We start from the raw sequence: 11,796 nt of genomic DNA, 5'->3' as shown, positions 1-11,796 counted from the left end.
GATTTGATCAAATATTGTTTTACAAACACAATGAAACAAAATGACTTAGTAACTTGGTAGCCTTATTCAATAAGCTATTTTTGCCAGTATATATTGGCAGTAGTAGATAACAAAATATTTACATTCAGAGTGAAAAGCTATATACACATTTGTTTTACAAACAATTGAAGTAAATACTACATCTTGACCTTGTCTAAAAGTCTGAAAAGTTAAAGTAAAATACATTTTTTTTTCATTTTACTCTTAAGTTGTGGTTTTATGAGTGGGAAATATAAACTTTTGCTTATCCATATGTCAAATTTATTTATCTAAACTCTTTGTTTTTCAAACAATAGATGATCTTTCATACATCAAAATCAGTTGAAAAATTGCAATCTTGGTTTAAAAAAAAAGAACTGACATCAATAAATCAAACTACAAAAAGATATAATTACAATATTTATAATTATTTGTTTTAAATGGAACAAGAAAAAAGGTTTGATTTTTGGATGCCATTTATTGTAGTGTTCTTGAGTTAGAATGTCATCTAGAATATTTGTCCAATAGTAGATATATACCAAACGTGCTAACAGTATTCTCTTGTGGGACACTCTTATGCCTCACACAGGATCACTAGCTGTTCAAAATTGAAGTGGTTTTTAGTCCCAAAGAGTAAGCTTAGCCTTGAGGGTGTAGTAATACTAGAAAATGATATAATTATTGCAAAATACACGAGTTGTTCTGATATGCATTTTACACAAAACTACACTTTCTTTCAATTGTAACACTTCATCCACTCAGTTCAACACTACCATCCATGCATATCTAGTAGCCACTGGGTGCGCGTGTGTGTGAAGGTGTTACTACCTAACAATAATAATCTTAATGTAAATTTTTCGAAAGTAGTCTCCCCTGAATTCAGTAAAATGAAAAGCGTGCGGAAAGATAATTTAGTTATCTCCCTTACATCATTCTCTCTTTGTTGAGGGAGGGAAAACTTGAAATTATTACTTTCTAATTGAGATGTAAATTTAGAGCAAATCGTTGCGCTAAATATTAAAATGCATTCAGTTTCAGGAGGCATAGGCGCTAAATCCTCAACTATGGACTATATGAGAATGTGAACTTGTGACACTTGTTAAGAATTGGCAGCTATTCAATGAATAGGCCCGTTTTCAGATGTACCTCAACTCTAAGACTTCACACTTCTAGATCTCGATAGAGGGGATACTTGCAGCTATCTCTCTCTCTCGCATGACACTTTGCATTAACATTTACCATTCTCACCATCACCCGTCTTTATCATTGTCTCATCATACTGCTTGTGCTGTATTCCCATTCAATCTCCTTATCCATAACCAAATAAGTTGTCACTGTCTCTCCTTCATTACTCCCTCCCCTACCATCCTCTTGCTTCTATCACTGTTTACCCTTCACACATACACACACACACACTCTCTCTTCCTTTACCTTCTTGGTCATGTTTGCTTTGAACAAACAGACAACACAGAGGAGGCTCATTGGCCTTGCTAGAGATAAAGCAACCTTTCTAGTACACCCTGATGAATCTTCTGATACATAGTATGACATTGTCATACTAAGATTGGATCTAGAAATGAAATGGATTGGCTTTATAAAAAACACTCCACTCTTTCACACACACACACACACACATGCATATTTATATTTCATAAAAGATACATAAATCAAAGTGAAAAATGAAGTCACTATTAAATAGGGACTTTAGCTTGAGTGTAACTATTCAACATTTTCTTATATTATCATGAATATTACAGATGGTGCATTAAAAATAATTTTCATAGTGAAAATGTTAAATTGTACATCAGCTTTGTAATGTATTTTGCCAACCCTATTATAAAATTTCTTTCAGGCACACAAAGTGCCATCATGGTGTGAGCAATAAGATACACACACACAAGTATTATATATTAGTACAGAAATTGTTCAAACAGGTGTTATATATTCCCAAATATGAAATTTTGCTTCTTCTGAATAAAGTTATTTCAATAGAATTTTTTAAAAAAGAAAATTCATAAAAATTTATTTGTATTAGATTGTTATCAAATATAAATTTGCTTAAAGAGATGTAAACTATGCCTTTCATGATGGCTTTTCATTATATAGCTAGATGTATGTAGTGAGTCAGCAATTAAGGCCATGGACACATTAAATATTGGACAGGTTACAAAGTGTTTTGACTGTCAGCCCAATATCATTTCACTTCAGCTAGTTGTAATGCTCTCAATAATAACATTCTTTCATCCTATATAGCCGTGATCCTCTGAATAACAGCACCCTTTTATCTCAGTCATCTGTGACTCTCTCAATAACAACAAACACTCTTTCATCTCAGACATTTGTGATCTTCACAATACTGACACTCTTTCATATCAAACAGCAATGACCTTCTGATTTAGACACAAGATCAGCAATTTTGAGGGGCTGGGATTAGTCAACATATCAACCCCAGTACTTGATTGGTAGGTTATCTTATCAAACCTGGAGAGATGAAAGGCGAAGTTAATCTTGGCAAAATTTGAACTCAGAACATAAAGAGCTGGAAAAAAATATTTCAAAACCTTATACAACAGTGTTCTTCTCAATATTTTCATTTCTGATGTCTATGACCTTCTAAATACCAACATTCTTTTAAATCTGACAGTTATGACTCCGAATAACAACACCCTGTCATTTTAGCCAGTTGTAATCCTACAAATAATTCATACCCTTCAATGAAAGAGCTGTCACCTGCTAGATAAAGACAATTGTAAACTAGAGAAATGTAGATTATTATATTTTTTTAAATGTCACTTATAAACTCCAAAGAAATGACAGATGATAAAAGAGTAAAAGTAAAGGCACTATAAAAGAATAAGACTCTGTTGACCCTGAAAGGATATTTTACTGGCTAAATCCCTGTTATTAACATTATTGAATTCTTCAAACTAGGTACAAGGCAAAAGATTTTGTAAGGGAATGGATGTAATCGATTGGCTCAAACCCAATATACTAGTGATACTTATTTTCAAACCAGCAGGACTTCAGTTGAAAACAGTAAGAATGTAGCAAATAACACTGAAAATAGTCTAGTTACCTCCCTTGTTGTTCACAAGCAGTCACAGACTAAGCCCCCCCCCCCCCCAATCATATACAATCGAAAGTGATGAAGACAAGTTGGCAAGATATTAGCAAGGATATGATCACATGAAACCCCTCTTCTATTATTTTGTAAGTTAGTGTGTGATGGGGTTTTGACTAAACTATTAAAATGGAATTTATTTTTGACTAGGCACAAGGGCAATTTCCATAAGCAGAGAGGGAATAGTGTAATTAACTGACTCAAACTCAATATATTGCAGGGACTTAGATAAAAAGTAAAAGACAATCTGACCTCAGAGCCAAGTAGATCTGTTAGTAATTAATCTATTTTATTGTTTCACTGTCCTTAATAAAGAGGAATTCATCAAGGTGAAAGAGGGAGCTTCTACATGGTTGGTTGACCTGCTACAAATAGCAGCCATATCTCACTCAAATGATGCCTTGCCATCTTTAAATCAAGGTGGGATATGGTTAATGTAATCATGATACACTGTATTTGAGAAAAAGGTGGGATGGTCAGAGCTAGAATGCCTTTGATCATAAAGTCTGCTTGGTCATTGCTGAGCTGGGGATAAGCATCAACAACTTTTTTTTTTGTGTGTGTGTATTTGATATAATATTGCAATGGCAATCAAGCTGACTGATGAATTCATCAGAAATCTGATATTTAAGAGTTTTGTTTTGTTCTTCCTTTACCCTACAATATTTGCAACAGAATTTACCAAACTATATTGCATTATATAAGAAGAATTGTTAAATAACTAAAGGGATAACAATTATACATCATATGACACCAACTAACAATAAAGATGATGCTTCAGAAAGACAGTTTTATCTATACAGAAATCAAATTTCATTGAATACAGCCAAATATAGGATGCTTTAAGACATATTGTTCTGATTTTAACAACGATTGCAAGCATTTCAATAGAGATTTGGTTGTTACATTGAGCAGGTTGAGTTGACTAACTAGAAACATCTTTAACATCTTGGATTAAAGTAAGTTTTCAGTTTCATGAAGCATAGCTTATTCCTTTCATTGAAGAGATTTTACAACACAAATCCAAATCACCTTAATTGATCACAGTATATTGACTAACAACAAAAAAAAATGATTTTATGGGCAAGAGATATTGGCCAATTAGAAAAGAAAAAAAATTTTCTTTGAAGAAAATTATAACAATTAAAATGATAGTAAAATACTGGTGTTTCATATTCCAATTTTCTTTTTTAAGTATAAAGAAGAAATAAACAATCAGGCACTAAAGGAAAATAAATCACAATTCATAAAGGTTTCTTTTCTATATAAGTATGTATACTTATTTAGAAAATAAACCTCCATTAAAAAAATATATAAATTATAATTTTTGTTTCCTTTAGTATCTAAACTCTCTTATTTCCCTTTTAAAAAGAGAATTGGAAAAATAAAATGCATTCAGATCAACTTTTCACAAGGTCTCTGTATGATTTTTTTTTTTATTCAAATTTCTCAAATGCTATCTTAAAAATAAACTTCATAGGCTGTAGTTATAAATTCCAGCAAGTCAGATAGGTATAGAATAAATATATAAATGGAACTGACTGCATCTCTATTACAATGGAAGTGTTAGCTCTGCTATGAATCACTCAGATTTTAAATGAAGCTTCTCTTTCTGGCTTTCTTTTCAAATTACTGACTATTTATTGCCATCAGGATTTCATTAATTTCATGACATGAATTATTGTAAATTTTACTAAATAAATAATTGTGTGTACATGTGTGTGTGTGCGCTTACTGGTGTGTTAAAAATTTTGTAGTGTCCTTATTCTGAGATTCTTAGAAAGGTATTCATCTAACAGATTTTCTTCTGCACTGAAATATTTTCTTTTTCTTTGAAAATTCACATAAATTATCTACGGCAGTTATTGCTGTGAGGACACTGTATCCTTCAAAAATTCCATGTTTATCTGAAATTTGTCAACACTACTGATGTGTCTATGCACCTTTCCTCTTCATGATTTTCTTACTGTTCATTTCACTGTCTTTTTGTGCTTTATTCTGTATAATATGCATGCAGTTTTGGCTATTATTGCTGTCTTTTTTACTTGACTTATTGTGGCTTTTTGTCCCCACTTTTATTGTATTCCAATGAGTTGTAGTGCACCAGAACACTGTATACAATAAGCTTATTATATATATATGCATGTGTGTGTGTGTGTGTGTGTGTGTGTGTGTGTGTGTGTGTGTGTGTGTGTGTGTGTGTATCCAAATTTTTTTTTAAAAAGGACGAATGAGAATCTCTATAGTCATGATTGTGTGTAAATAACTGCCTAAATTGTATGGTGCACGAATGAATGTGATAGAGAACATGCACTGGTATGGAAATGAGGGAACACACACATGGAGTAGGTATGTATGGTTGTTGTGTTTGTGAATGCAACTAATATATTCCAACTGATAAATCTTAGAGTTGAAAAAAGGAAACATTTAAATGCTCAAGCCATCTTAAGATATTTTCCAAAATTTTCTGAAACCCAATAATATTCAGTTCTTATAACTGGTTAACTTTCAAATACAGAAAATAATACAAGAGCACAGACATTGGTGTTATACAGTTTTTCTTTCATCGAAAGGTTTTTTTCTTCTTTTTCTAGTAATTTAAAAGAATGTAACAGACGTACATTCATATTTAATATTTATAGAGACAAAAAAATCAACAAAACATACGAAAAATATTATAATTATTATTTGGATGCTGTTTTGCTGTTTTGGGGGGTTTTACCCATTTTTGTTTGTTATGCTGTATTTTTTTGTTCATTTTTTTGTGGAGGTGGTTGAGAAGATGGAAAGTGTAAAGAACCAAAAACAAAATAGAAATTGTTTTTGTTGTTTTTGTTTTGTTTATTTTTCTGGGGTGTTTTTTTTTCTGTTTTTTATCCCAAGAACATGATGAATAGTAGATATGTTGCACTAAAAAGTAGCTGTGATATATCTATCACAGAGCTTTGTAGAGAGATAGATAAGTAGGTAGGTAGATAGATAGGTAGAGCACATTAACCAAAATAATTGTTTCTACTGTTAAGATTGTGGGAAGGGCGGTAAAGTTGGAAAAAGGCAGAGCAAGGAGCAAAAGCTAATCATTTCTATCTCACCCTCTCTCACCTACATACACTCAGAACATATACACAATTCAACATTATTTACACTGTGGTACTCAATTGCGAAAATGCATTTATCAGGGCCCGATTTTCAACTTGCAAAGTTTCATTTTCATCTTCAAATGCTTCCACATCCTGAAATAAGTAAAAAACAATATCAATATATTTCATATATACAATAGTAATATATAAATTTATAACTTGTAAACTTATAATAATATTTTATTTACTTGCTGAATGGTTGTTTCCATTTTAATCTTCTTAACCCTTTAGCGCCCAGTTAACTCTGTCGGATGTTTTTCAATTGTTTTCAATTAATCATGCATTATATCATAGTTTTGAGATTTCAATGATGTGATTGTATATTTCTAGAATGACATTGTAGATAAGGTCTAAGAGGCCAAATCTGGCTAGTCTGAACATACTTGGGTGAGATATCACCATTTTAAATGCTAAGGGTTAAAAACCTTCTTTGGGGTGAACCTCAGATGACAAATTCCCTATGCTGGCATCATAACAGATACAGCTGGCTTACATAAGACACTGTTGCAAGAACCAGGTTACAATAGCCAATTCTATAAATCACAAAGTCAAACCTCAAGCTCATCAACAAACGCCAACCTCTGGTCCATAGATGTGCCATCTCCTTATACTACCTCTTCTAATGCTATGACAGTAACCTCTGCTCCTCAAAGCTGGCTGGTCACATTTCACTTCTACTCAGCCCCTCACCAATCACTTGTCTTCTCTCTTCTCTTCACCTATATTGTCTCTTCATCCTATCCAGCCCTACACTACTATACCCAATCCTTGCTCCCACAAATGTCAACTCTCTGAAATTTCCTCCCTCCCTTCCTGTTATTTGTTTTTCTTATAGCTGTCAATTTATAGTTGTTTAAGAGCAACATCAACTGTGTTGATCTCATGGTCTGTAAAGGCCACAAACACTGCTTGTTTCTCCCAGACAAAACTACACAAACAAGAAAAGAAAAGTGAGTATCAACATTGAATCACTGGTTGATCATAATGATGGTGGTTATGATAGCAAACAACTTTGTACTAAAGTTGCAGTGGGAGTACTAAAGTAAGTTCTAGGACTTATAGGGGTGGTTACCCTGTTTTCATAGCATATAAGTGACCAAGAAAACCAACATTCCCCCTAAATGGGATGCCAGTCCATCACAGGGTTCTTATTTACAGTTGAGTAGACTGAAGCAATGTGAAATGAAGTGTTTTGCTCAAGAACACAATGCACTGCCTGGTCCAGGAATCAAAACCACAATCTTGCAATCATGAGTACAACAACCTAACCACTAGATCATGTGCCTTCACAGTAGTGGTAGTCATCAGGTGCGTTAACATTCCTGACTCTATTGTGGCACCAATGCTTTCAGATTTGTTCAGATGACATGTGATGGAATATCAGATCTGTTGGTAGAGTGAATGGAAGAGAAACATGTGACTTTAATCATTGAATCTCTTGTTTTTATTTGCATGATTCTGGATTTTAAATTACATTAACATTTTTTTTCTTTTTTAGACATTATTAATGCAAGAATTTAGCTCTATTGTCTATATGTGTTATCTAGTTATGTATTGAAATTAAAACCATTCAGATGAAAAGTTATGTTGCTCTACTTTAATCTTTAGATTTAGTATTTAATCTAACCCAAACACAGATTAATTAAAACCGTTACTTTTTAGTTGACACAATCTAACCAAAATGATAAAAAGAGGAAATTAAAAAAAAAAATATCCTACCAAAGAACAAGTGGTAGTTTTAAAGACAATGTGTATATTTGATAAATATATAAGGAATGATTGACCAATTTTGTAAAACCTTCTTTGGGGTGAACCTTAGATGACAAATTCCCTATGCTGGCATCGTAACAGACACAGCTGGCTTACATAAGACACTGTTGCAAGAACCACATTACAATAGCCAATTCTATAAATCACAAAGTCAAACCTCAAGTGAAAGAGGGAACTCAGTCAAAAATTTGTATTAATGTTTCAGAAGTAGTTTACAGAAGACAATAAAATTAATAATTCTTTCAACTGTTGGCAAAAGGCCAGCAATCTTAGGATGATGGGGTTAGTTAATTACATCAAACCCCAGTACTTAACTGATCACTTATTTTATTGATCCTGAAAGAATGAAAGACAAAGTCAACCTTGGCAGGATTTGAACTCAGAATGAAATCAGTCAGAAAAAATATTGCAAAGCATTTCTTCCAGCACATTATTCTACCAGCTTGTCACCTTAAAGATATTAATGTCTATTGTCTCAAGAGTGATGGATGTGGAGATATAAGGTTTATCTAAGACTCCTAAAGATCCAGTGTTATTATTATTATTATTACTACTACCAAAAGTAAATGTCCTTCCCCAGCCATTATTCTCTGGCTTACAAGTACATGCTAAGAGTATACTCCATCACTTAGGCCATACTTTCCACTGAGCTGATGCTATGATACACTGCAAAGTCCTTGAAAATATGCCAAAACTGGCTGCACTGAGAAAAGCCACCAATAATAATAAATTTTTTACTATAGACACAAGGCTTGGGATATTTGATTATATTTACCCCCAGTGTTCAACTGTTATCTAATTGACCAAGAAAGGATGAAGAAGACCTTGGTGGAACTTACATTAAGGATGTAATGCTGAAAGAAATGCCACTAAGCATTTTGTCTGGCATGCTAATGATTCTAAGCATTATATCAGCCCAGTACTTTACCAATCCTGGAAGGATTGACCTTAAGCTACAAATATGTGGAGGGGGGGGCGTCATGTATAGTAAATCAAACCAACATCAGAACTTTATTGGTACTTTTTATATTGACTTTGGAAGGATGAAAGTAAATTTAAATTTGAGAGTTGAACTAAAAAATTTTAATTAATAATAGTTATGGAAACTTGTAAAAAATTAAATGAAGCATTGGTTAAAAATTGTAGAGAAAATAATGCTTTATTAATTAAGGGATTAAAAGAAAAAGAAAACAAAAATAAAAAAAACAGCCAAAAAATAAGGAATGCAACAAAATTAATGGAATAATAACAGTAAATATAAATATTTAAATCAAATAAAAAAGATATTGAAAAGTAGAAAAAAATTTGGAAAAACAAGATACAAAATATCAGGGTCAATAAAAATACTGCTCGTCTTGAGATATTGGTAAATATTTGCTTTGAAGACAGATGGGGTGTTGCATCAAATTTAGGAGCTAGGTAGTATGGTCAGTTGATACTGGAAAGTGTTCTGTATCAATCTAACACAGGAAGAAATACTTTGTAATAAAAAAGAAAAAAAAAACACTAGATCGTTGTACAACGATCCCTACATTTAATGACTAACCCCTTACACCAATGTTAAACGACAGCACATCAAGAAGTAAATAGCCAAGACATCTAGAGATAGAGGGGTTGATAGTGATAACATCCAGTGATACACGAGTCAATAGGCAAAACATCCAGAAATACAAGGGTCACTAGCTGGGACATCCAGTGATATAGAAGTCAATGGGCAGAGCATCTAGAGAGAGAGGGGTGAATAGGTAGGATATTCAGTGATGCAGAGGTCAATAACTGAGACATCTAGAGATAGATGCAGCAACAGCTGGAAAAGCTATAGATACACAAGTCAGTAAGCAAGAGATTTAAAAGCCAATAAAAGAAGCTTCTAGGAAGTACCTCAAACTAGAAATAACAGCAAATCTCTAACAACTCCCACTATCATCTTAAAAAAAGGAAACATTGAATATTGTCCTTGATACATAATGGCTGAATAAAAAGGGGGATGGGAATGTCTTTGATTATAATTCTTGTTAACCAGAGTATAATCATCAACAAAGCAACTAGAACTTACAATAGCCAGAACATCTAGTGATGATCAACATCAGCAGCAACAGTCAAAACACTGATACACGAGAACTCCTTTCTCTAACATGAGCTAGAACTCCCAAGAATAGAACAGTATAGTCAGCTGTCACTTATGAGTGAGTAGGACTTAGCAACATATACCACGCTTTCATAAACTGTTTTAGCTGAATACATATTCTCGAGCAGACACCCTCTCAGTTCTTACATCCTTAACTCAGCAGAACATCCATGATGTCAAAGCTGCAGAAAGAGAGGGATGTACTAGCTAGTATTAGTTGCAGCTGTGTAAACTGGGGCAACAGGAAATGAAGTGCCTTGCTCAAAGACACAGTACATCATCATCATCATTTTATTGTTCACTTTTCCATGCTTGCGTGTGTCAGAGTTTACTGAGATAGATTTTTTTCTTTTTACAGCCGGATGCCCTTCTCGTTGCCAACAATTACCTATTTCCAATTAAGGCAATATTTTCCCATGGCCAGACATGTTCTCATAGAATATTGGAAATGAAAGACATTCATTTACAACAATCATGCAATCTCAAAACAAGGAGACACAGATATACACTCATGCATACGTACATACATACATACACAAAATAGGATCCTTAAAGTCTCCATTTGCCAAATCCACCTACAAGGGTTTGGTTGACCTAAGGGCTACAGTAGAAGATACTTACCCAAGGTACTATACAGACCAAACTAGAAACCATGTGGTTGGAAACGTGTTCCTAGAAATTCCTGTCTTGGAATTAAACCCACATCCTTATGTTCATGAACTAAACACCCCTAACCACTAGGCCATACAGCTCCACTGTCAAAGATATATATACAGGAATTTATAACCAGATAACCCAGAGATATACACACATCAATGGCCAAAACACTCATAGATGCACTAAAACCCAGAGATATACATTAATAATCAAAATGCCTATTAACACACATCTAGATATATATACTTACATACATCAGCAACCAGAACACCAAAAGATACAAATAATGTTAATATCCAGAACACTGAGAGAACAGATATGTCAATAACCAGAACTCTGAGATTTGCCCATATTTCAATAGACAAAACAACCCAGAAATATACACATTAATGAACTAAGACATTCAAACACTCACCAGAACAGGTTTAAGGCAGAAGACGGATCTCCTGATTATAGTTATATGATTCTTACATAGTAAAAAGAGTAAATATAAAACTCTGAGGTCAAGAAGTTTCCTGCTCAACCATATGGTTTCAGGTTCACTCCTAGATGGCACTGTGGACAAATGCCATCCACTATAGTTCCAGCTGACCAAAGCCTTGTTAGTGGATTTGGCAGAAGGAAACTGAAAGAAGTCTATTATATATATATATATATATAAGGAAAATAAGACAAGGTAGAAAATGCTAAAATAATTTTATCACGAAGAACATTTTAGTACCAGTTTCAGTCTTTGCAACTTAGAGTAAAGAATGAAAAATAATTAAATGAAATGTTTTTTTTTAAATATTTCCATAGTTTTTAAATGTAAGGGACATTTTCCATTTTTTCCGTCTATCTCTGACTCTTTTTTTACTCCTGTAAGGTCTTGGTAGCAGATAGTAGCAGTCCTAATATTTGATATGAGTTCTTGGTTTTGATTGTTTAAGCAGCAGTAGTAGCTGAGAAAGGAGGCAGCGAAG

The 11,796-nt window shown here is 33.3% G+C and overlaps 1 protein-coding gene across 7 annotated transcripts in view; it reads right to left on the bottom strand.

The window, feature by feature from the left end:
• Positions 1–4,557: 4,557 nt before the first annotated feature.
• The window catches only part of LOC106869829 (uncharacterized), a 140,333-nt gene continuing 133,094 nt past the window's right edge, over positions 4,558–11,796 (bottom strand). For all 7 annotated transcript variants that reach the window (XM_014915752.3, XM_089346579.1, XM_014915725.3 and 4 more), the window contains one exon: positions 4,558–6,372. In XM_014915752.3, coding sequence (XP_014771238.1) covers positions 6,280–6,372 — 93 coding nt within the window. In that variant the 3' untranslated portion in view covers positions 4,558–6,279. The remainder of the gene's footprint in view (positions 6,373–11,796) is intronic.

This window comes from Octopus bimaculoides, chromosome 2, assembly GCF_046866305.1.
Source record: "Octopus bimaculoides isolate indiv1 chromosome 2, ASM4686630v1, whole genome shotgun sequence".
Taxonomy (NCBI): Eukaryota; Metazoa; Mollusca; class Cephalopoda; order Octopoda; family Octopodidae; genus Octopus; species Octopus bimaculoides.
This window is presented reverse-complemented; position numbering and strand designations above follow the sequence as displayed.